The sequence below is a fragment of the Armigeres subalbatus genome, chromosome 2, assembly GCF_024139115.2.
Source record: "Armigeres subalbatus isolate Guangzhou_Male chromosome 2, GZ_Asu_2, whole genome shotgun sequence".
Lineage (NCBI taxonomy): Eukaryota > Metazoa > Arthropoda > Insecta > Diptera > Culicidae > Armigeres > Armigeres subalbatus.
In genome coordinates this window covers 284,502,234-284,528,617 of record NC_085140.1, presented here as the reverse complement: position 1 = coordinate 284,528,617, position 26,384 = coordinate 284,502,234, and the positions used below count along the sequence as shown (strand labels likewise).

The 26,384-nt window shown below is 41.4% G+C and overlaps 2 protein-coding genes across 4 annotated transcripts in view; both read left to right on the top strand.

The window, feature by feature from the left end:
• The window catches only part of LOC134209771 (uncharacterized), a 46,882-nt gene extending 41,751 nt beyond the window's left edge, over positions 1 to 5,131 (top strand). The window contains exon 4 of the mRNA XM_062685806.1: positions 4,946 to 5,131. Coding sequence (XP_062541790.1) covers positions 4,946 to 5,131 — 186 coding nt within the window. The remainder of the gene's footprint in view (positions 1 to 4,945) is intronic.
• LOC134212337 (tyrosine-protein phosphatase Lar) overlaps positions 1 to 26,384 on the top strand; it is a 612,250-nt gene that overhangs the window by 23,054 nt on the left and 562,812 nt on the right. For all 3 annotated transcript variants that reach the window (XM_062690096.1, XM_062690098.1, XM_062690097.1), the window contains one exon: positions 19,030 to 19,186. The gene's annotated coding sequence lies outside the window, so the exon portion shown is untranslated. The remainder of the gene's footprint in view (positions 1 to 19,029; positions 19,187 to 26,384) is intronic.

The following is a 26,384-nucleotide window of genomic DNA, read 5'->3' as shown; positions in this document are numbered from 1 at the left end:
TGGAGTTCCTCCGGGAGTTTCTGCTGGAGTTCCTTTGGGAGTTTCTCCTGGAGCTCCTCCGGGAGTTTCTCCTGGAGTTCCTCCGGGAGTTTCTCCTGGAGTTCCTCCGGGAGTTTCTCCTGGAGTTCCTCCGGGAGTTTCTCCTGGAGTTCCTCCGGGAGTTTCTCCTGGAGTTCCTCCGGGAGTTTCTGCTGGAGTTCCTTTGGGAGTTTCTCCTGGAGTTCCTCCGGGAGTTTCTCCTGGAGTTCCTCCTGGAGTTTCTCCTGGAGTTTCTCCTGGAGTTTCTCCGAGAGTTTCTCTTAGAGTTCCTCCGAGAGTTCCTCCGGGATTTCCTCCGAGAGTTCCTCCGGGAGTTCCTCCGAGAGTTCCTCCGGGAGTTCCTCCGAGAGTTCCTCCGGGAGTTCCTCCGAGAGTTCCTCCGGGAGTTCCTCCGAGAGTTCCTCCGAAAGTTCCTCCGAGAGTTTCTCCGGGAGTTACTCCGAGAGTTCCTCCGGGAGTTCCTCCGAGAGTTCCTCCGGGATTTCCTCCGAGAGTTCCTCCGGGAGTTCCTCCGAGAGTTCCTCCGGGAGTTCCTCCGAGAGTTCCTCCGGGAGTTCCTCCGGGAGTTTCTCCTGGAGTTCCTCCGGGAGTTTCTCCTGGAGTTCCTCCGGGAGTTTCTCCTGGAGTTCCTCCGGGAGTTTCTCCTGGAGTTCCTCCGGGAGTTTCTCCTGGAGTTCCTCCGGGAGTTTCTCCTGGAGTTCCTCCGGGAGTTTCTCCTGGAGTTCCTCTGGGAGTTTCTCCTGGAGTTCCTCCGGGAGTTTCTCCTGGAGTTCCTCCGGGAGTTTCTCTTGGAGTTCCTCCGGGAGTTTCTCTTGGAGTTCCTCCGGGAGTTTCTCCTGGAGTTTCTCCTGGAGTTTCTCCTGGAGTTTCTCCTGGAGTTTCTCCTGGAGTTTCTCCTGGAGTTTCTCCTGGAGTTTCTCCTGGAGTTTCTCCTGGAGTTTCTCCTGGAGTTCCTCCGGGAGTTTCCGGGAGTTTCCGGGAGTTTCTCCTCGAGTTCCTCCGGGAGTTTCTCCTCGAGTTCCTCCGGGGGTTTCTCCTGGAGTTTCTCCTGGAGTTCCTCCGGGAGTTTCTCCTGAAGTTCCTCCGGGAATTTCGCCTGGAGTTCCTCCGGGAGTTTCTCCTGTAGTTCCTCCGGGAGCTTCGCATGGAGTTCCTCCGGGAGTTTCTCCTGGTAATCCTCCGGGAGTTTCTCCTGGAGGTCCTCCGGGAGTTTCTCTTGGAGTTCCTCTGGGAGTTTCTCCTGGAGTTCCTTCGGGAATGTCTCTTGGAGTTCCTCTGGAAGTTTCTCCTGGAGTTCCTCCGGGATTTTCTCCGGGAGTTTCTCCTGGAGTTCCTCCGGGAGTTTCTTCTGGAGTTCCTCCGGGAGTACTCGAACTCGGAAGTTCCTGCAAAAGTTCCTCCGAAATTCCTTCGGAAGCTCTTCCAGGCATTCCTTAAAAAAATCTTTCAAGAAATCCTTTAAAAATCCGTCAGAAATGTCTCTTGAATTCAAAAATCTCCTTAGAGTTACTCTAGAAATTTTCCCAAAAACTCCTAAAATTTGAGAACTCAACAGAACTTACATTAAAAGCTCTCCAGAAATATCTGTAAATTAAGCCCGGATCTCATGTGTAATTCCTCTGAAGCCACGTTCCTGGAATTATGCCGGAAATTCCTCCAAGAACTCTCCAGGAAAATCGATTTTTTCCATCATTAATTTTTCCAAGAATTCCTACAAAAATTGTCTTTAAAATCATCTAGCTATTCCTACAGAAATGTCTTCAGGAATTCTTCCGGAAATTTCTTCAAAACTTCTTCGGCAATTCCTCCAAGAATCCCCGTTGAAATTCTTCTGGAAATTATTTAAGACATTCCCCGGATGATTTTGCCGGAAGTCTTCTATGAATTTCTGCGAGCCATCGGAAAATGGTGTGTGAGCCATCGGGAAATTCTTTTTACATGATCCAAGAATTTTGTTGTGGAAGTATCCGAAGGAGTTTACAAAGCATTACCTAGAGAACTATCTGGAGTAATTCATGAAGGAATTTGCGAAGGACTCCCTAGTTTGGATCCCTGGAACAAATTCGAATTTTCGATGGAATATCGGGTTAATTTTTCAATGGACTTCTTGAAAAAAAAAAAACTATCGAAGGATCTCCCAGTAGATTATCTTGAAAAAAAAATTAGTAGAAATTCTAAACAAAGAGTATTTTAGAAGGAAATTCTTAAGAAATTCCCAGAAGATAATATTTTTGAATTTCAAAATAAATTTCAAATAAATTTTGAAATAATTTCAGTCTGCAACACCGAAGAATTTTTAGTAAGAATTCATGAAGACATTTTAGGAACAATTCCTCAATTTCCTGAAGAGCATATTCTAGTAGAACTTAAAAAAAATATTCTATATAATTCCATAACGATGTAATCTTTACAGGTATGTATTATGTTTGGCAAACTCAAATTTCGGATGCAATTTTTGTCATTGTAAAGGCAGATTTTTATTTATTTTGCCTGATCGAATGTAGTATAATAATACCTTTTTGGCGAAAAGTCAGTAATGTTGGTTTAAGGCATCTGTTTTTTTTAAAGAAACACAGAATATTCTAGCGATAAGAATCAATAATTACATATTTAGTTTTATTGAAATACGCTTTACGAACATTTTCATTTTCTAACGTCATTTTCCCCACTTTTTAGCCAAATATCAGCTACATATCAGTTGCATTTGCGAGAAGGTCAGCCTCACAATGATTTCGATTTATTGACTTTAGCGTGATTGAGAATAAATGGTGCATAATTGTATGTAGATAACTACTATAGGAACTTGGCCAAAAATATGTATTTACGACAACCTACTGCATTTAAGAGCCATCGGCGTGGTAAAAAAATATTCGGCGGCGTGATCAATTTAGATTCGGCAGCGCGCACAGGTCTAGTTGTGGGTAGGCCACAATTCCTGCATAAATGTTAGTAGATGAGTGTCATAAAAGCTTGGCTAAAAATATGTATTTCCGATTCAAAAAACACTTCAATAAAGTTTAAAAAAAATATATTTCCGGCAAACTCTAGAAAAAACAGAACATAACAGTAAAACAGCACTTTAAAAAAATACGGTACCCTCTAACCTACTGCTTTGATAGTCCTTGAATAATCATCGGTGTGGTAAAAAATATTCGGCGGCTTGATAATTTTTCATACGGCGAGTTGTTTCCATTTTCTTTCGTCCGTTATGTTTTCCTTTCTCTTTCTTCTTTATATTTTTTACTTCTTCTTTCTTTATTCTTTTAGTTTCCTCCTTTTTTACCGTTTTCTTTCTTCTTCTTCTTCAGTATTTTCTCTTTCCTCTTTCTTTTTTCTTCTATCCTCCCTCTTCCTTCTATTTTCTGTTTATCTTCTTCTAATTTCTATCTAGGTCTTTAATTGTTGGTGCCCACTTTTTGTGCCCTGGCCTAAACTCTCTCTTTTTTAAATTACTTTATTAGTGTGATTCTTTGTATATAAAACTAGTCGACCCGGCAGACGTTGTCCTGCATAGTAGGCGTAAATGCCCATGCGAAATTTCCATACGAATCTTAATTTTAGTTTTCACGATTTACTCAACCTTATTCGTAATTTTCGCATGAGGAAATATCATATAAACCCGTCGGAAACGATAATGAACGTATCTGCTGAAGTGATCCACCCGTTTTTGAGTTATGCGGATATATATAGATAAGTATCGTCGTCGAGGGTGAGAATGGGTCAGTGTTTCAACTTCTTAGAATGTTAAGAAAATTGTTTTGAGCTTTTTAGTGGAATGTCTTCACTTGTCATAAGACGAGTTTGTACAATCCCATTGAAATTCCACCACTTAATTGTATCTTGACAGATACGTATTTCAACCTCAACAGTAAGGCCGTCTTCAGTGTCTCGTACTTGACTCGACTTAGAATGCTTGTAGAATGGATTGAATGTATCTTAGGACAAAAAGACTAAAATAAAAAAGACCTTTTTGAACGATTTTGCTCTACGACCTGCAGGCTGCCGGTGAGAGCGATGACCCACTCTATCATCCCCAGACCCATTGTCACACTCGATGGTGGTTCATCACTAAAAACCCTCAGGAAGGCCGAGGAAATAAAAAAGAGTAATCAATAATTAAACAAGTAGACTGTAGAAAAAAGAAGACAAGAATAAATAGAAAATCATTAAAGAATGTAATGGTAGTGAATGAAAATTAGTTCACACATGGTTTTAAAAAAAACTGTTCCTCAATCCTTTGGACCATACCCTCTTCGATACCTGCGGGCAATCATAACAGTCGGTTGTTAATCGTTTGGAAATATTTTTCTAATCATTTTTTTCTAGCACCTTGAAAATCATCGATACAAGCACAGATGGCCCTTCGGTACCCGAAACAAGAACCTCACTATCAATTGTCACGCCCAACCTCCCGTTAAATTATTCTCTAGTGCTAATTACTTCGCAGCAGGTGTGAATCCCGACGTGGCAAAGGTGCCTCCCCCTCATCAGCTTAAATTATGCGATTAACCTTTGGCAGGCGATAAGAGAGTATCGGTTCGCCCTGGAATGGGTAGCAGACATGATTGCGTTAAGAATTAGCTCGGGCCCGGTGCGGATCACCGCGCGCTCGAGTAATGGAAAACGGTCAATGATGACAACTTGGCACAACACAAATATAAAAAGTTTTTTCCCCTTGCTGTCGTCCCCCTGATATCTTCGTTTGCTTACTCATCGGGACGGAACGCGTCGTGTGCTATCGTTAGTCGTCGTCGTCGTCCTAGCGCGGGCACAAAAAGTCAAGAGGAAATTCCCCCAATTTATCGCGCTTTTGCTTTCGTTCGTTCACGAGGTTGATCGGCTTCCGGCTGGCAGAGCACTGACTGTGAAGGGAAGGCTCTTTAATAATTCGCTTTTTCTACCGCAGCAGCACAATTTATGGCGTGAGATTTATCTTGCCTTGGTCCGGATCGTCGGATCCCGATTGGTGGAAACCACTAACGGTGTGCTGCGGCGCACGATTGATGATGGTGTTCTATGGAACGATGTGGTGAGGAATGTCAAAGGCGTCACACTATCACGCGGTGACTCGGACTTCCACTTGCTCCAATAGCGCCGCATGAATGAGCACTCCGTGATGATGCTTCTTGGCTGGGCTCTCCTGAGATCGACAGGGGTAGATGGAGCAAAGTGCACTCCATTATTGATTCGCAAGTTTTGGAAACTGCCCCCAACCGGCGGTTGTTTGATTTTCTAACAATTCTGTATAAATTGTACAATTCTTATACAAAAAATGTAAGCTCTCAATCAAATATTGTTAGAAAAGTTTACAAAATTGTTAGATTCTTATACAATACCTGTATAAGAATCTTACAATTTTGCATATGCCCAGTTCTTATACAGGTTTTGGTAGATTCTTATACAGAATTGTTAGAAAATCTAACATCCGCCGGTTGGGTGTGCTTGTAGCTGATGTGATGTTATAGTCGACGAGTACCTAGATTTAATATAGTTATTCAATGATAGCCGGATTAACTACATCGAACTACACGGGTACCAGAAAACGGAAAATGTTTAATGCAAATTATATTTTTATCTAAAGTTCCCAAGGTATTTTATATAGACATGATTTTTTTTTCGGAATGCAGTACTAACATACTGACATTTATCTTATCACACTGGGGTAGCTTTTTACGCGGTTTGTTTCTAAGATTTAGTGTCATTTGGCCGAAAGATTTCCTCTTCTTCTTATTGGCATTACATCTTCCACTGGGACATTGCCGCCTCGCTGCTTAGCACTCCCACAGTTATTAACCGCGAGGTTTCTAAGCCAAGTTACCATTTTTGCATTTATATTCTGCTAACACGATGATGCTTTCGAGGAAGTCGAGACAATTTCCAAACCGAAAATGAAAGAAAAAGGAAGAAAGAAGGAAGAAGGGAGAAAAAATGGAGAAGGAAAAAGGAAAGAGAATAACGAAAAAAGGAAGAAGTAAGAGAAACGAAGGAATAATGCAGAAGGAACATAAGGAAAGAAGAAAAAAGTATAATAAACGAAGTAATAAAGAAGAAGGAATGTAAAGAAATAGGATTAAGGATTTATTTCCCCCTTTTTAATACTCATTACTCATTTCTTGCTTCTCTTATTTCAATTCTCATTTCTCAGTTCTCAGTTCGCAATTCTCAGTTCCAGTTATCATTTGCCAATAGTCAGTTTTCTAATTTTCCATCCCATTCTTCCATGGCTCTCATTCCAACTGGAACTCGGCCTGCTTTTCAACTTAGTATTCTATTAGCATTTCCTAAGTTATTATTTAAAGCTTTTCTATGCCCGCCATTCTGTCAAGCGACATTTGGCCAAATGGTCTGACAACGTTTTTCACGTGGCTATTTTTATGCAGATGTTAGGATTCACGTGTTTTTACGAGTTACACGAGAAAAGCTTACGAGTCGAGTACGAGACACTCAAGACGGCCTCATAGTTGCAAAGATAGCAAAACGTAGTGGAATTAAATGGAAAGTACTAAACTCGTCTTTCCACTAAACTCGTCTTTCCACTCAACTCGGTTCAATTCAGGCTGATTTGACCGAATTATCGCTCCATGAATGCTGGTCATTCTATCGATAAAAAATCAGTTGCGTTTTATTATTTCAAAATCAAATGAATGAATCAATCTCCAATAAGGTGTCGGAGTTCAGAAAACACGTTTCATCATACATCTGATAAATGAAAAACAAAACTAAATAGCAATATATTTAGAGACGTCACAATTGAAATCCAAATTTATGAACTACATATTCCATAACGCATTCTGACCCTTCTTCCTCAAAAGTACAATCATGTTCGCCCCAGCAAATGGTAATCTGCTGAGCGTAAGAAAAAGTATGATAGCTATGATACATATTCTTACGGGTTGGTGACTTGGTCCTGGTTCGAGTTGGGCAAGAAAAAAAAGTCATTAGTTTTTTTTCTTCTGCATTCGGGTGTATTTTTTCTTCTTCTTCTTTTGCTCTATACTTCTGATGACGATGCGTTTTGTGGGTAAACCAATTTCACTGTTTGGACAAGAGCATGAGAAAATTAGTTCGCCATTGGTAGTGGCGAATATAATCGCATGAAAGTGTATGAATTTGCATTTTCTTGGGTACATTCAACAGAATCGGGTTTTGTGCTAATAATAGTAAATGAAATTTCGTCCAATGTGGAAATTGAAATGCGATTTATTGTGTGAACAGAACGCGAGGACTAGCTGCTTGTCAGTCATCATTGCTTTTCGAACAACTTGGTCATAGCTCAATGAACTTTTATTTCGCCTTGAATAAAAAAAAAACCTTTTCTCAGGTGCCCTATTCTCCGGTTAGTCGCTCTATTGTGGAGTTTATGATTAGATTTGTTGATGAAAATTATTAATAGGATGTCATTGTTTCTTAATAAACTGATGGTAGTCACTATTTTTTCCCTTTTCATTAAAATGCCTTTCCTTTCCTTAGCCGGGAACTATTCGCCGTTTTAGAACCAATTTTCTGATCGAACGAGTGGCGGTGTTGCATATTCCCACACAACACTCATTCACTCATGAGTCCTGGGCACCCTTAGGAGTAGATAAAACCAACGTAAAAGATCTTCATCATCCCGGACCCAGGTCAGACTCATATTTCTTCTTTTCTTTATTGTTTGCCTTTCTCGTACAACAAAGTTGTACCGAAAGGCTATATGATTTTTTGTATAAGCTTTGTCACTATGAGTCCCTGGGTCTGTCCTTTCTGCGATATCCTGTTGATATCGGTTTCCATGGCATCATAGATGGAGCGCAACATCCGTGTTCCAGTTATGACCCGAATAGTAAAAAGAAGCCTACGATTGATGATCTTTCGTACACCAAGTCTCACATCACCGATACAACGATAGAGTTGAATATTCGACATGTGGTGCGTTGATTTATCCTAATGGATCTCCATGTGTTTCTTAACCTAGCAAAAGTAACCCTAGCCTTTCTGATCTGTGGCGATCTTGGATCAGCCGTCCGACTGACTTATCTACTGCCAAGATCAGTGACGGGAAAAGTCAAAAAAATGTCGTTGGACTGCAATTACTAATTTGTTCATAACTTTTTTCAGAAGTTTTTAACAATTCGGATTTTTTTATTAACATTAAAGATCCTAGAAGTTTGTCGAACAGATCATTGTTTTAAATATGAAGTCCAAGCCATGAGAGCGAAATCAAAAAAATGTCACGGAATGTCATGACATTATTTTAATTTGAAACTAATTCGACTCTCACGCCGTCAATATCAGATTTAGAGAAATGACCTATTAGAAAAAGTTATAGGGTCATTTGAGGGCTACTGTTGGGCTGTTTATATTAAAAACATAATATTAAATAATGTCTTGTCTTGTCTTGTCTTAGCACATGCACAACCAGTATTGAAAAGCATCCTGGAAATGTCGGTTGTATTCCCGAGCATTTTCTTGTCAGTATTAAGATTTGCAGCATATCATAAATATGACACAAAAATTAAAACGGCCAGGCCCACCACAGGCTTGAATTTTGGAGATAATTCAAAATACATCGGCAATCAGATTATTCAGTATTGAATAACATGATCAACGTAGAGTTTTTGAATGCTAGAAAGGAAGAAACGGGGACAACCGTACCAACCGTTCCATATTCAGGGGGTATATGGAAATGTAACGTTAAGAGAGACATTGCGAAGAAGATTAGTGTCTCTCCATGCTGATCCAATTTTCAGAGATGAGACACAGGTATTTCTCTCTTGTGCCCTGGCTCTAATGCCTAAGCTAAAGCGCCATTACTCGCTCTCTGAAACGAGATAAAATAAATCAAAATATAATGAAATCAAATAATAAAATAATATTATTAAAAAAAATTCAGACCTTGATTACGTTTTACATATTACTTATTCAATCAGTAATGAAACTTGTTGATAACACCTTACAAAAAATATATATTGTAGTTTTTGATCGAGGTTACAAAAAACTCAACCGAACTCGAACTTATTAATTAACCTACCGACCGTACATACTAAGTAAAAGAGAATCAGATTATGTGAACGTTCGCAATTAATCGCGCACAATTTAATTCTCTTTCGATTTTATTCAATGTTAAGGGGTAAAGTTCATATTTCTGAAAGGCCAGATAATACAGATTTCAAATTGAAACTCAAATCAATTCTAATTTGAATCGATCCTTTCGGAAAAAAACGACTTCAAGAAGCAAATAATATTCACGTTTTTCTCGGAAGGTAGAGTACCCTTTTGGAATATATGATCGCCGATTCCGAGAAGAAGGGTTCGCGGGTGGTTGAAGTCAGTTTGACTGTTTGCATTGTTTTGAAAATGCATTGGGTTTAGACAGTTGCTGGAATTGACGAAATATGGAAGATGCGCAGTAGAATCGTACTGGGCCCATAGCTTATTGGAGATATGGGAACCCCCTCACAAAGAAAACACAATACTAAAGTATCCTCCAACCCATGACAGGCTACTAATTGATACCTTCGCCAGATCGCTTGAACAGATCGCTTCCTAATCTTGATGTTAATCGTTAATTTATCATTATCGTTGATAAAGTTAATTGTGTTCAACGTAATCGCTTGCTGCGATAAAGATGAATCAACTTAATGATTATCGGAGTTCGATAATTTATAGTAAGTTAACTCGATACCTTAACGATAATGAGGTTAATAGATTACGCGATAAAAGTTGGTATATAATTTTGACAGATTCCGAGAATTGGACAAATTGATTTCAGCCTGTTGACCAGAGTTGATTTTGATCGAAGCGATGCACCAAAAAAATTAGGCAGAGCATCGGGGTCAGATCACTTGTACTTGTGCATGTGCTGGAAAGTTTGTTGTACAAACGTCGATTGGAAGAACATGAATTGGATCAAGAATTGTTTTGGAGGCAAGAAGCTCAGGAAGACTGACTCAATGATTGGCGCGAGGAGATTAGCAAGGCGAATATCAGCTAGTGTACACAAACACAACCTCGCTGTAGACAGGAGATGGGTAGGAAGCAGGCGGCAAATAGATGTAGCTGATCTTGTACTGTAGATACTTGTCTAATTAATAATTTTTGAGAGCTGTATGATGGGAGGTATAAAAATATAATATAACTAGCTTTATGTACCCGGCCTTGCTCGGAGTTGCCAGTTTAATTCGCAGTTTTTTTCACCATCGGAATTGGAATAGGTCAAAAGGATAATTGTGTTTTCTTATTGATATTTCATCATTTGATTAAAAGAAGGTAGATTACATTTGAAAACATTGACTGATTTTGAAAATGGGATCAAACCCAAAATCGCTTTATTCCGGGCAAACGTCTATTTCTAAAGAAGGAAAAACATACACCGATGCCTTATTCCGGAAAAACGTCTATTTTAAAGAAATGATCACATTTACCGTCCAGAAGGAAACACTTTAATCATTGCTTTTCTCTGGGCAAACCATGATTTCGATGAAGTGTTGAGTTGATCGATCCCTGTCATCTTCGCCTTCTTAAGAAAAAGAATGTTTGTTCCAAATTTGGTTGAAATCGGGCAAGGGTACAGAAGTTATGCTGGAACATTGGATCATTGCATACCTTGCTTTTTATTTATTAATCTTGAATCATTATCATATAATTATCATACCTTTTAAAATTTGGAATAAAGGTTACTCGATTATGGATCACTATGCAATTTGATCATTCATAATCATCAATCATTAATCATATCGATCGTTAATCATTAACCATACACATAGTGTGTCAACATTTAATCACGATCGGTAATCGTTAATCATAATCCAACGGTTTTTTCATCTATTATTCATAATCGTTAATTATTGTCAAAAATGAATTTAATCATTAATCATTATCAGTCATCATTTTCAAAAAATTATAATTCATTAATCATAATCTTTAATCATAGAGTTGAATGATTTAATCATTTAATCTGCTTAGAATTGGTCCTGGGGGTCAGGAGTTACACTGAATTGCCCGTTTTCTAAAGACAACCGCTTTCCTTTACCCTTCCTCTTTTCTCAACGGCCATTTCACCCCTTTGTTATCTTCTCCTAGGGATAGAAAATGTGTGTACCAAATTTGGTTGAAATCGGTACAGGGGTTCAGAAGTTACACTAAATTGCCCGTTTTCTGAACAATACCTCCCTTCAGACCCCTACCCCTTATCCAAATTTCCCTCCCGTACGATCGGCTCCTCATAGTGAATATGTGTACAAAATTTGATTGAAATCGGTCCTGGGGGTTGGGAGTTACACTGTGTTGCTCGTTTTCCAAAGACAACACCTCCCCCTATACCCTCCCTTTTTTCCAATGACCATCCCATCCCCTTTGTTATCTTTTCCTTATGATGTAGAATGTGTGTACCAAATTTGGTTGAAATCAGTACAGGGGTTCATGATTTACTTTGCATTGCCCGTTTTCTAATCAAAGCCCCCTCCCCTAGACCCCTCCGTCTTTCCCAATTCCCCTCCCGTATGCTTACCTCCTCGTAGTGAATATGTGTACAAAATTTGGTTGAAATCGGTCCTGGGAGTTGAAAGTTACACAGAATTGTTCGTTTTCTGAACAAAACCCTCCCACCACCCTCCCCTTTTCTACATGACCATCCCACCCCTTTGTTAACTTCCTCTGAGGATAGAGAATGTCTGTACCAAATTTGGTTGAAATCGGTCCTGGGAGTTGAAAGTTACACAGAATTGTTCGTTTTCTGAACAAAACCCTCCCACCACCCCTCCCCCTTTTCTACATGACCATCCCACCCCTTTGTTAACTTCCTCTGAGGATAGAGAATGTCTGTACCAAATTTGGTTGAAATCGGTCCTGGGAGTTGAAAGTTACACAGAATTGTTCGTTTTCTGAACAAAACCCTCCCACCACCCCTCCCCTTTTCTACATGACCATCCCACCCCTTTGTTAACTTCCTCTGAGGATAGAGAATGTCTGTACCAAATTTGGTTGAAATCGGCCAAGTGGTTCAGAAGTAGTTAGCGAACATACATACATAGATTGGTTTTTATATATATAGATTATCACCTAAGTTGGGTTTCGCGTTCAAAACAAATAACTTTTGTAAGAAGAAAAATTACACTGTTTGCGAGCCGGAAATGAAACAGTATTTTTGTCCCGGGTAATCCCGGGATTTTCTGGATTTCAAAAATAATATCCCGGGAATCGGGAAATCCCGAATTTTCCTAAATCCCGGGATTTTTTGTCCCGGTATGGAAACTCTAATCAGGACCTAATGAATGGAAAGCAAATGGATACTCATCTACCAGCTGCGAGTACTTTTGTGTTTAAGCACAAAAACAGTATCAAAACAAAAAGGACTAGCATTTTTAAAATTTTAAAATGATGGGAAATATAAAATATTGTTCACTTAATTATATGTTATAAAATAATGTCTCGTTTTTATCACACCCTGGTGAATTCTGGTGTGATAAAATGAAAAGACTGATAGAAACGGTAGAGCTCAATAAACTGTCAGTGTGACTTCTAAAAAATCACGTCAATAAACTACAAAAATGAACTTGTAAAGTGGAAATTGAAAATATTATCGCATGGAAAATCAAAAGAATTTACCTTGAAAGCTGAGACTTATAAAAGGAGTTCATATAAAGTCAATGAGGTTTGATCTCACCAAAACAGCAGACTGGAAGGGAAGCTTCTACAGATCAGTAAATGTCCTTCGTTTTGCAAATGTCCAATCGACTGTGAACCCTTGAGTCGTGCCTGATCATCTTCCAAAGTTCTTAGACGAAGCATGGCATTGCAAAACTTCATTTTAACCAGTTTTCCAATTCGGTAAGGTTTGATATTTCTCGGGTACTTATTCAAAAGGACGTATGTGATTTTGTAAACAAAGATTCAAACGTCGATTTGTCTAATCTGATAGCACTCCCACGCAAATCATCACTACAGACAGGTAGCGGAAGCCTTCGGCTACCTGTTGGTGGTGTTGGATTGCGTGGGAGTGTCATCAGATTGGACAAATCGACGTTTGAATCTTTGTTTACAAAATCACATACGTCCTTTTGAATAAGTACCCTAGATTTGTTCGCAAGACTTGATTTGACTTTTAAAAGTCACTGAAATTTGGAGATTTTGCAAGATTTGTCGTTTATTCGCTCATTTTCTCTTCATCGTAAATTCATAAATTTTAATTTTGGCGGATTTGAATTTTTCTGGATGCGAAAAAAATCGGGTATTGTGAAAACACGTCTGATGGATACGATGTCTACTACGATCAACAAAAAAAAAACATAATTGTAAAATAATGTTTGAAAAAAGTTATTAGAAAACTAGTCCCATGACATCGAAATGACATTTCCCGCCACTGGGCCCAAGATATTGAAAGTTTTCTATCTTCCACTGCTTTACCGGCCTCATAAAGTTAGAGAGGTTGTTCCAACGATTTGATCTTGTTGTCGTTAATGGTGAGACCCGTCGCACAGGAGCATTCGGCCAGGTCGATCAGCTTACTTTGTACATCAAAACGCCATTTCACTAGAAGAGCAACATAATCGTCCGAATCATAACAGCCCACGATTGAGTACACGATCAACCGCATCTACCACGATCTCGTCGATTACGATGAAAAACAGTAACCCCATCCTTGTCGTCTCAAACCAACAACAACCCGAGTTGTACAGGACTCTGCACTTAAACCTCTCGGTGAGGATTGCATCTCAGCGTGCCTCATAATTTCCATGATTCAAACAATTGAAAGCATCAGAAATGCCAAAGAAAAATCAACTTCATGCAGACAGTTACCGGTACGTGGTGGGGAGCCCACTCGGAAGATCTAATAAAGCTATATCGTACATCAATTTTGTCGGTTTTCCAATACGGTAGTTTTTGCTTCCAAGCTGCCCACGTAGTTATTGAAGCTCGAACGCTTCAACATCGTTGTTTCCGTATCGCGATAGGCGGTACGAACTCGACTCATACAATGAGCTTGGAGGTACTCGCGGGAGTACTTCCTTTATCAGATAGCATTGTGGAATTGTAGTTCAGATTCTTCATTCGGTGTGAGGTATTGGTAATTGAGAATTTTGAGAAGCTAATCGAACAACATTTCCATAAAAATTTGTACTGTACATGTACTGTACTACTGGTACATGGCCTGGAGTTTGACCCTTCTTCGAATGTTCCCAATTGTAGTTGCTTCTTAGACTCCTCCAGTTATACTATAGTTTTTGATCTCACCATAGGAAAAGAAATCCGTGTTCCGCGACAAAAAGTTTTTCACCTACGGTTCAAAAACAAATGAATCAACTGGATTTGGTGTCTTTAACGAGTTGCATAGCGCCGCTCGAAAACTTCAAAAGCCTTGTTCCGTATGTGATGCAGAATTAGCAGCTATGCATTATGCATTAGAGTGAATTGCCTCTCTTCCCTCTGATAAATACTTCATTTTTACCGCTATTCGTTCAATGAGGCCGGTAAAGCACTCACCGTATTTCCTGAGCAGAATACGATCCATATTGAGTGCTCTATCGAATCGCTTTTACACTATCTCTTTGGTATGGGTCCCCTCGCATTGCTCGATCTCTTGTAATGAGAAAGCGGACTCACTTACCAAGGTAGGCGCTATGAAAGGTGATATATATGAGCGTCTAATTGCCTTTAAAGATTTTTTTTCAATTTCTCGTCAGCAGGCCTTGCTCAGTTGGCAACGAAAATGTAAGGAAGGAGTTTTGGGTAGGTGGTTACATTCCATTCTCCCGCAGGTATCGAAAAGACCTTGGTTCAAGGGGTTCGACCATAGCCGAGACTAAACCACTACTCACTAAACGCGCATTGTTTTCGAATAGGGGTCGCAGACAGCAACTGATGCAGTTGTGGGGCAGGCTATCTGGATATCAATCACGTTCTCTGGAACGCACACGTTTCCTCCCGGACCCAAGGGGTACCAGATCATGAGGACATTATAGATGTGTTGGGAAAGCTTGATATAGACTACATGGCCCTTGTTCACGTTTTGTTTTGAAGCGCATCAACGTTATTGTTTAATCCCCTGTCATCCGATATGTAGGGCCATGTCTACCTTGTTCTCACCCATTCCGCTCGGTAGAACCGTTTTGCTTGTATGATTACAGTGTAATCCTTAACATCGACCAAGCCACGAGTTTTTCGGCTTCCCAACACTAATATGCTTTTTTGCTTTTTTGTGCACCAAATAGAGGGACTCTTGGAATTTGCTAACCTGCTCCAAAGTGATACGGAGCGTGACAACATGGTCCACACATTGTCGGGGTTCTGCCAAAACACACCAAGCGCCAACTAAAATCACCTATTTCTTTGCCCAAGCTTTCGTTTAGTGGATTTAATTGATCGCATATCGTATCGAATATTCCCCAACCTCATAACTGAGGACTGAGGACATCATACATCAAATATACGGTTCATTCGCCTCCTCCACGTACCGTCCGCCATCTGCACCCCACCATAGATGGTACGCAACACTTTCCTTTCAAAAACTCCCAGTGCGCGTTGGTCCTCCACGAGCATCGTCCAGGTCTCGTGTCCGTAGAGAACTACCGGTCTTATAAGCGTTTTGTAGGTAGTCAGTTTGGTACGGCGGCGAACTCTATTCGATCGGAGCGTCTTTCGGAGTCCAAAGAACGTAAGATTTCCAGCCACTATGCGTCTTCGACGTGTTGATGACTAGTCTAATCCGTTTAGCTTCGCTTTTCAGTCTGATGTAGGCTTCCTCCATTCTCTTAAAGTTACGTGCCATGATATCAATGTCGTCGGCGAAACCAAATAACTGGACGGACTTCGTGAAAATCATACCACTCGTGTCAATCCCTGCCCTTCGTATTACTCCCTCCAAAGCGATGTTGAATAGCAGACACGAAAGACCATCACCTTGCCCTAACCCTGTACGCGTTTCGAAGGGACTCGAGAATGCCCCTGAAACTCGAACTACGCACAACACCCGATCCATCGTCGCCTTGATCAACCGTATCAGTTTATCCGGAAATCCGTTTTCGTGTATTAGCTGCCATAGCTGGTCCCGATCGATTGTATCATATGCGGCTTTGAAGTCGATGAATAGATGATGTGTTGGCACATTGTATTCGCGGCATTTCTGCAATATCTGACGTACGGCGGACACCTGATCTGTGGTAGAGCGTTCACCCATGAATCCCGCTTGGCACTGCCCCACGAACTCTCTTGCAATTGGTGTTAGTCAGCGGTATAAAATTTGGGAGTGTACCTTGTAGGCGGCGTTCAGCAATGTGATTGCGCGGTAGTTGTTACAATCCAGCTTATCGCCCTTTTTGTAGATGGGACACACGACACCTTCCATCCACTCCTGCGGCAAAGCTTCCTCCTCCCAAATCTTGGTAATGACCCAGTGCAGCGCTCTAGCCAGTGCCTCACCACCGTGTTTAAATAGCTCTCCTGGTAGTTGGTCAACCCCAGGTGCTGTGTTGTTCTTCAGCCGGCCAATCTCCTCCTGGATTTCCTGGAGATCCGGAGCCGGTAAGATTATGTCCTGCGCGTGTTCTCCCAGGTTCATCACCATACCGCCATCTTCGTCTGCCACATCGCCATTCAGGTGCTGTTCGTAGTGCTGCCGCCACCTTTGGATCACCTCACGCTCGTTTGTAAGACGGTTCCCGTTTATGTCCTTACACATATCGGGCTGTGGCACGTGGCCCTTACGTGAACGGTTCAACTTCTCATAGAACTTTCGTGTGTTATTAGTGCGGTACAGTTCCTCCGTCTCTCCACGGTCTTGATCTTCCTGCTGGCGCTTTTTCCTCCGGAAAATCGAGTTTTGTCTGTTCCGCGCCCGTTTGTATCGTGCCTCGTTCGCCCTCGTGCGGTGTTGCAGCAATCTCGCCCATGCTGCATTCTTCTCCTCAACTAACTGCTGACATTCGCCGTCATACCAGTCGTTTCTCTGATCCGGAGCCACCGTGCCTAGTGCAGCGGTTGCGGTGCTTCCAATGGCGGATCGAATGTCTCTCCAGCCATCTTCAAGAGATGCTGCGCCGAGCTGCTCTTCCGTTGGGAGTGCCACTTCCAGCTGCTGCGCGTAGTCTTGGGCTAGTCTACCGTCTTGTAGCCGCCCAATGTTTAGCCGCGACGGACAACTCCGACGCGTGTTGATCACCGTCGAAAGTTTTGAGCGCAGACATACTGCAACGAGGTAGTGGTCGGATTCAATATTCGCACTGCGGTAAGTGCGGACGTTCGTGATGTCGGAGAAGAATTTACCGTCGATTAGAACGTGGTCGATTTGGTTTTCCGTTACTTGATTAGGTGATTTCCTTGATTTGAAAGTGCTTCGGACTACCATTCCGTGCGAGGCTGCAAAGTTTATGCATCGTTGGCCGTTGTCGTTCGATACGGTGTGCAGACTATCCGGTCCGATGACCAGTCTATACATTTCCTCCCTTCCTACCTGAGCGTTCATGTCACCGATGACGATTTTGACGTCCTGCAGTGGGCATCCATCGTATGTCTGCTCTAGCTGCGCATAGAACGCTTTTTTTCTCGTCGTCAGATCTCCCTTCGTGTGGGCAGTGCACGTTGATGATGCTATAGTTGAAGAAACGGCCTTTTATCCTCAGCTTGCACATCCTTGCGTTGATTGGCTGCCACCCAATCACGCGTTGGCGCATCTTTCCCAGCACTATGAAGCCGGTTCCCAGCTCGTTGGTGGTGCCACAGCTTTGGTAGAAGGTAGCCGCTCGATGCCCGCTTTTCCACACTTTCTGTCCTGTCCAGCAGATTTACTGCAGCGCTACGACATCGAAGTTGCGGGGATGTAATTCATCGCAAATTATCCTGTCGCTACCTGCGAAGCCTAGCGACTTGCAGTTCCATATTCCAAGCTTCCAATCGTGATCCTTTATTCGTCGCCTAGGTCGTTGCCGATTGTATCGAGTCGTATTATCTTCTATGTCGTTCGTAATAGTTGTTTTTAAAGGCTGCTTATTGGGCCTGCGCAAATCTCCTGTCTCGTCGGAGGGCCGTCGTGTCAGGGCTGTTTAGCGTCTCACCTAACACCAGAACTTGGGCTTGTGCGCTTTGAGCGGCACACGGTCGCTTTGGCGGAGCCTACTTGCGGATACATGCAGCTTTTTATAGAGGTTTAACAGGGCCAACTGTCAAACCCAAGACATCCTAGGCAGGCGCCACAACTCGCAGATGGCCTGGGGAGGGATCATTAAGCCCTTGGACATAGTCCCTGCTACCCTGATATACGTATAAATATACGTATGAACTGACATGAAATCATTCCCGATTTCCTTGTGCGAACAAAGTATTATAAGTCAGTCAAAAAGCCGCTTCTTGATGCGGTTTGGCTGAACTCCGACCACATGGGTGGAATCCTGCTTGCCGCCGGAGGAATAATTCCGTCATTTTCAAAGCTTTGTTTTTATTATTATTAAATTGGACAAAAATCGTAGACTGAAACGTCCGCAAAACCTATTTTCTGTTGCCCTGCACTACGATTCTTTGATGACAGCTTTAAAAGGGAACTTTTTTACGGAAAAGTCGAAAATTCTTTGAAACATGCTACGATGTACACCATGCTGTAGGTGTTTGGGTTTAACTCCAAGTCCAGATAATTCCGATGTTCGAAATGCATTATTGGTATTTGGTTTAGAAACCTCGCAATTGATCACTGCGAAAGCATTGAATGAACACTAATCTGCGAGAAGGCCTACCGCGGCTGGAAGTTGCGATGTCAATGAAGAAGATGTGTTCAAATATTTATTTCTACCATATAAGATATTTAATACCGAACCTTGACACTAATGTATCACCCTTTGAGCCGCTTTCGGCTTTTGTGTCCATTCCGGCGGAACAAAATATCACACCACATGTGTGATGCTAAAATCCGTTCTTTCCACAGCCTTCACTCTAACCCCGATCAGGGAAGAACCCTAAGTCCGTCCAAAGAAGTTTATGTTTATTTATCATTCCCATTTCTTTTCTCTCTTCAATTTTCGTCCACAGATCGAAACGTCTTTCGCAGCTAGCTAGCTTTGCGCCCATATGTCGCAGCACGAAACGTTGCCACTGATGCCGCTATGTGTGTTTAGCGTGTGCCTGCTCCCTGCCTGACAGACACTGCGCTGAGTAAATAATCATAACGAGATTCCTGGCTTCTCACGTAAGTACACTGGAAACGTTTCAGCCGCAGCAGCGCTGTATTGCCCTCCTATTGGTAGCGCCCGGCGGCGGTTGAATGTTGAATGTTGTTACTTTATGTGTCATATCACATTGTGCGCGGAAAATGAAGACGCAAGTCTTCCTTTTCTTCTCAACGTGCTAAATGCAGCCCTTCGTCCCCAGTTGGTTACGGGGACGGTCGTTCAAAATGCATATCTTTTCCCTTAGTAAGATTTTAACATTTGGGCAAAGATGAAATTTTTACAATCCTAATTCATTTTTAAAATCTATGTTTATTATGTCTAATACTAAAATACTGTTTCCAATTTTTCCTAAATGGATTGCCCTTTCCCGTCAACATTTTTATCTCGTTTTATTGACTTGTTTCTTATTTGACATATTTAATGTCAACTTTCACAAAACCCCATTTTTAAAGCCTATAACTATTTTAAAAATTGAAAATAAAAAAATGATAAAAGCACTTTTTTAATTTTCCGTTCTAAATTTTTATAAATAATTGGATGCATAAAAAGAATGTTTTTTTTAAGAACTAGACGTTAAATAATTGGTTAATAATTTTTAACGGAAAAGGTCAAAAATCTGCTGCATGCTTTCCCAGATAGTTTATGATGGGTCACGCTCCCAACCCTCCACCGTCTGCAGTCGAGTTTATTTCTTTATTTACCGCAGTGATTTTGTCTTCAACTTGATGTCAACGACAACAGCAGACCTCACAGAAACATGCGAGCAGCATTGAGGTCGAACAACGGTCGCCAGGAGTGGTATGATTTGCAGAATAGAAATCAATTTCTCCTTTTTATGTTGATTCGAATTTCGCCAGGTACAAGGAATACATTCCTTAATATATATGTTCATTCCTGACTTTATCTGCTTTACACATAAGAAATCAGTCGGATTTTCAAATGTCTCGAGCTGCTGGCAACGACGTTACAATTGAAGTTGAACTTCGTGTATGTGTCAAGATACAAACTAATTATTACATTTCATCGGAATTATTCAGACCTACATTAATCAGGTTTCAACGAATTTTAACATGTAGAAACAAATTCTTCGCCAGTGTGTTTTAATGTATGGATTAGCTTAGATTCAATGTAGAATTTAGCTAAAATCCTTATACCAAATTGTGGAGCTGAAGTTCCATGGAAAACACTATGTTTGACCTTCGGAAATCTGATCAGCATGCCCTATCACACAATAATACGAGTCAGAATACAGTTCAATATTTTCCAGCCATCATCAGAAATCCTTTGAGCGCTGTTGGAACGAACAAAAAAAGGTCCGACATTGCATCCGGGAGTTCCGGGAGCTCTGCTCTTGATCCATATTGGAACTGTCGGTCGGTTACCACCGCCCTGCGCCGGCTGCAGCGCTCAATCAAATCTCGTTAGATATTTGTTTTCTTTTATCGTTCGCCGTTGTTGTACGATTCCGACAGCGATCTTGTTTAAACTTTACGGCTGCATGTCCTCGCAGCGCAGCGCTGGTTGACGGAAGAACGAAGCTAATATCGTTTCAGACGAGAGCAGATTCGATGGAAAAGATACTCTCCAGGCCGGGCTTCCTAAGCAAGCCTCGTTCGTCGCCGCTACCGCCCGTCGTTATCGTCTTTGTCTTCAACGTCGCCCATCAACATCGGGTATCCTTGATACTGACTTCGCCGGCATATGTATGCGGAGTTTGGATGGATAACATAGACATTATGGTTGTTGTTCTGATGCCATATCATCGTTGTTGTTGTTGTTGGAGTAGAGAACTGCTGCTGAAACAAGAAGAGAAAACAAAACAGAAATACAGTTTTTCAATGTACAGAAAGACCGAATCGTTGATCGGTGGATACAACTTCGAGGCGGAACGGAAGTGGGAGAAGTAATCAAATTGAGATAAATTACAATTGTTGGGAATCTCTTTATCTGCTTATTAAATTTGCGTTCAAACTTTAATCTTTTCATTTGGAATCTTGTTAGCTGTCTCTACTTGAAAGTGAAACGATGTTGTTGACTGTTCAAGTTATATATTTCGAGAGTATCATTTACGTACGTATATGCGGTAGTCGAGTGTTTGCGTCCTTGGGTAGAGCGTGAAAAATGCTAATTTCTGTGTTCTTCTTTCAAATGTACTCGTTATGAACAAATATGAAAATATTATAATGTATATTCTTAACTTTTGTCTTTCGACCTCGAAACAGTTATGCAACATTGGTATGGTACGGCCGTATTGATTTAATTTGCATATAATAATTAATTATTCATCGGCAAAGCGATAAACAAGACAGGATATTGCTAGTGAATATGTTATTTGGCATCTTGCGTATGCAATTCAAATACAATTTAATTCACCTAGTGGAGTTGATGCCTCTCTCATGCCAAACAATACTAAAAAATGACTGTATTTAGCGTGTTTTGCGCATAACTAATAGTATTTTTGCCATAACTTCTGATACCTTAGTCACATCTGGCCAATTTTCAATAGTAAACAATGGGACAGGATTTTCCGTCGAATTGAACCTGTCTCGTGCAATTTGGCCAATGTTAAGTTTCAAAAAGTGTGTCTACAAAATTTTGTACATACACATACGTACACACATACAGACATCACCTTAATTTGTCGTGCTGAATAGATTGATATATAACACTATGGGTCTCCGAGCTTTATATCAAAAGCTTGGTTTTGGAGTGATCATATGAAACATTCCAGCGCAACGTGACATCATAAGGAGCCGACTTTTGGCTAGAAATTACGTCTGCATTCAAAAATTAGCTTCGGGACATATGATTTAAGAGGTGTAAAATAATCAGAAAATTTTCTTTCTGATGGAACATTTATTCTGAGATTTTTCGCTTTGAATATAAAAGACGTAACGCGCTGCATTTCGTAACGCGACACCATCACTGAAATGCACTTTTTTGCCATTTGCAATGCAAGTGAATTTTTTTGCTTTGTTATCAGATTTGGAATCTCGATTTGTTCTAAGCATCTCTCGTATACATCCACCGAAATGAGGCTGTGAATTCAAATTGCGGATAAAAACGGGGAAATTGCGGATAAAAATAGGGGAAATTATTTGATTGATTTGAACACCGCCGCGTTATGTTGATCGACAAACAGTGTTCAGCAAATGGTGTCGCGTTACGCGCACTTGTTTATTGTTTATCGTATTTATTTTCTGTCGAATTCGATTCGACAGGTTGCGTTCAACAAGGGACATTGTCGCATTATAAGGGGTTAGGCAAAATGATTGAGATAGGCAAAATTTGGCCCAAATTCAAATCCTTATAACTTTTTGAAAAATTGATGAAATTGGACAAAACCGGAAGCATTCGACGGCAAATTTAGTCAAGATTTAGGAACATGCACGATCACGAATACTGGCCATCGGACACCGGAGATGTTCCGGATTTTCGGAGGTCATGTCAAAAACACATTTTTTCTGCAGCTCGTATTTTTGTGTGGTTTGAAGTTACATCGATAAACACTATATTCCTAGAAACTAGATCTTATTGAAAATTGAATGCGGGCTGTTGAGCTAAGATCCGTTGAAAAACATCCGAGATATGGCCATTTCAGTAAAACTGGTTCCGGATACTATGGTCAATTATGTACAGTCAAACCTCCATGAGTCGATGTTCTATGACTCGATATCGACTCATGGAAGCAAATTATTACATATTAAAAAATATTTTCTGGGTTACTATGATGGTCCCTTCAAACAGCTTCCCAAGGACTTTAAATTCCATGTCTCGATATTTCCATGAGTCGATGGTCCCTTCAATATCGACTCATGGAGGTTTGACTGTATATCCTTCCAATCACGTATGTATTATCCGGTACCATATCAATATTGGTATCAAACTTCAAGATTTTTCATGGAGATGCTTCAGGAAGCATATGCAGGACGATCAGTTGCCCTGACCACTCTGTAGTAGGTTCCAGGTGCCCCGGGGGAAGTGGCCAATTTGAAAAACGTTCAGAACCTTATCAATATGGGTATCAAACTTCAAGATTTTTCATGGAGATGCTTCAGGAAGTATATTCAGGACGATCAGTTACCCTGACCGCTCTATGGTAGGTTCCAGGTGCCCCGGGGGAAGTGGCCAAATTGAAAAACGTTCAGAACCCTATCAATATGGGTATCAAACTTCAAGATTTTTCATGAAGATGCTTCAGGAAGCATATTCAGGACGATCAGTTGCTCTGACCGCTCTGTGGTAGGTTCCAGGTGCCCCGGTGGCAGTGGCCAATTTGATAAACGTTCAGAACCCTATCAATATGGGTATCAAACTTCAAGATTTTTCATGGAGATGCTTCAGGAAGCATATTCAGGACGATCAGTTGCCCTGACCGCTCAGTGGTAGGTTCGAGGTGCCCCGGGGGAAGTGGCCAATTTGAAAAACGTTCAGAACCCTATCAGTATGGGTATCAAACTTCAAGATTTTTCATGAAGATGCTTCAGGAAGCATATTCAGGACGTTCAGTTGCTCTGACCACTCTGTAGTAGGTTTCAGGTGCCCCGGGGGAAGTGGCCAATTTGAAAAACGTTCAGTACCTTATCAATATGGGTATCAAACTTCAAGATTTTTCATGGAGATGCTTCAGGAAGTATATTCAGGACGATCAGTTACCCTGACCGCTCTATGGTAGGTTCCAGGTGCCCCGGGGGAAGTGGCCAAATTGAAAAACGTTCAGAACCCTATCAATATGGGTATCAAACTTCAAGATTTTTCATGAAGATGCTTCAGGAAGCATATTCAGGACGATCAGTAGCTCTGACCGCTCTGTGGTAGGTTCCAGGTGCCCCGGTGGCAGTGGCCAATTTGATAAACGTTCAGAACCCTATCAATATGGGTATCAAACTTCAAGATTTTTCATGGAGATGCTTCAGGAAGCATATTCAGGACGATCAGTTGCCCTGACCGCTCAGTGGTAGGTTCGAGGTGCCCCGGGGGAAGTGGCCAATTTGAAAAACGTTCAGAACCCTATCAATATGGGTATCAAACTTCAAGATTTTTCATGAAGATGCTTCAGGAAGCATATTCAGGACGATCAGTTGCTCTGACCACTCTGTAGTAGGTTTCAGGTGCCCCGGGGGAAGTGGCCAATTTGAAAAACGTTCAGAACCCTATTAATTTGGGTATCAAACTTCAAGATTTTTCGAGGTGATACTTTCAAATGCATTTTAGAACCAGCAGCTGTCATGACCACTCTGTAGTAGGTTCCAGGTGTCCTGGGGAAGGGGCCAATTTGCAAAATGTTCGAAACCACATCAAAATGAGTATCAAAGTTCAAGGTTTTCATGGAGATGCTTTTGGACTCTCCTGTCGAATAGAGTTCGCCGCAACACGAAGTTGACCATCTACAAAACGCTCATTAGACTGGTCGGCCTCTATGGCCACGAAAGTTGGATGTTGCTGGCGAAAGCCTGAATATGCTTCCTGAAGCATCTCCATGAAAAATCTTGAAGTTTGATACCCATATTGATAGGGTTCTGAACGTTTTTCAAATTGGCCACTTCCCCCGGGGCACCTGGAACCTACTACAGAGTGGTCAGGGCAACTGATCGTCCTGAATGTGCTTCCTGAAGCATCTCCATGACAAATCTTGAAGTTTGATACCCATATTGATAGGGTTCTGAACGTTTTTCAAATTGGCAACTGCCCCCGGGGCACCTGGAACCTACTACAGAGTGGTCAGGGCAACTGATCGTCCTGAATATGCTTCCTGAAGCATCTCCATGAAAAATCTTGAAGTTTGATACCCATATTGATAGGGTTCTGAACGTTTTTCAAATTGGCCACTTCCCCCGGGGCACCTTGAACCTACTACAGAGTGGTCATGACAGCTGCTGGTTCTAAAATGCATTTAAAAGTATCACCTCGAAAAATCTTGAAGTTTGATACCCATATTGATAGGGTTCTGAACGTTTTTCAAATTGGCAACTGCCCCCGGGGCACCTGGAACCTACTACAGAGTGGTCAGGGCAACTGATCGTCCTGAATATGCTTCCTGAAGCATCTCCATGAAAAATCTTGAAGTTTGATACCCATATTGATAGGGTTCTGAACGTTTTTCAAATTGGCCACTTCCCCCGGGGCACCTGGAACCTACTACAGAGTGGTCATGACAGCTGCTGGTTCTAAAATGCATTTAAAAGTATCACCTCGAAAAATCATGAAGTTTGATACCCATATTGATAGGGTTCTGAACGTTTTTCAAATTGGCCACTTCCCCCGGGGCACCTGGAACCTACTACAGAGTGGTCAAGGCAACTGATCGTCCTGAATATGCTTCCTGAAGCATCTCCATGAAAAATCTTGAAGTTTGACACCCATATTGATAGGGTTCTGAACGTTTTTCAATTTGGCCACTTCCCCCGGGGCACCTGGAACCTACTACAGAGTGGTCAGGGCAACTGATCGTCCTGAATATGCTTCCTGAAGCATCTCCATGAAAAATCTTGAAGTTTGATACCAATATTGATATGGTACCGGATAATACATACGTGATTGGAAGGATATACATAATTGACCATAGTATCCGAAACCAGGTTCACTGAAATGACCATATCTCGGATGTTTTTCAACGGATCTTAGCTCAACAGCCCGCATTCAATTTTCAATAAGATCTAGTTTCTAGGAATATAGTGTTTATCGGTGTAACTTCAAACCACACAAAAATACGAGCTGCAGAAAAAATGTGTTTTTGACATGGCCTCCGAAAATCCGGAACATCTCCGGTGTCCGATGGCCAGTATTCGTGACCGTGCATGTTCCTAAATCTTGACTGAATTTTCCGTCGAATGCTTCCGGTTTTGTCCAATTTCATCGATTTTTCAAAAGGTTATAAGGATTTGAATTTGGGCCAAATTTTGCCTATCTCAATCATTTTGCCTAACCCCTGTATATCGTTGAATGTAGTTCGAGTTGGTGGTCAAGATCTGGAGACTCGGACATTAAAGTTTTAAGGACAAACCAGCCTAAATTTGGTAGCGCGAAACCAAACGCCAATATATTTATTTGCAACGTTCGGTTTTCGCCCATGATAGAAGCGTACGTGGTAAAGTGAGGAGGACTTCAAGAATTGATTACGCACAGTCCTTTTCAGGACTTAAACTATTTATCCAAGACGACGTATTGGCGATCGATTTGGCTGTCATCGGTGGAAAGTGAATTTTCTGGCAAGAT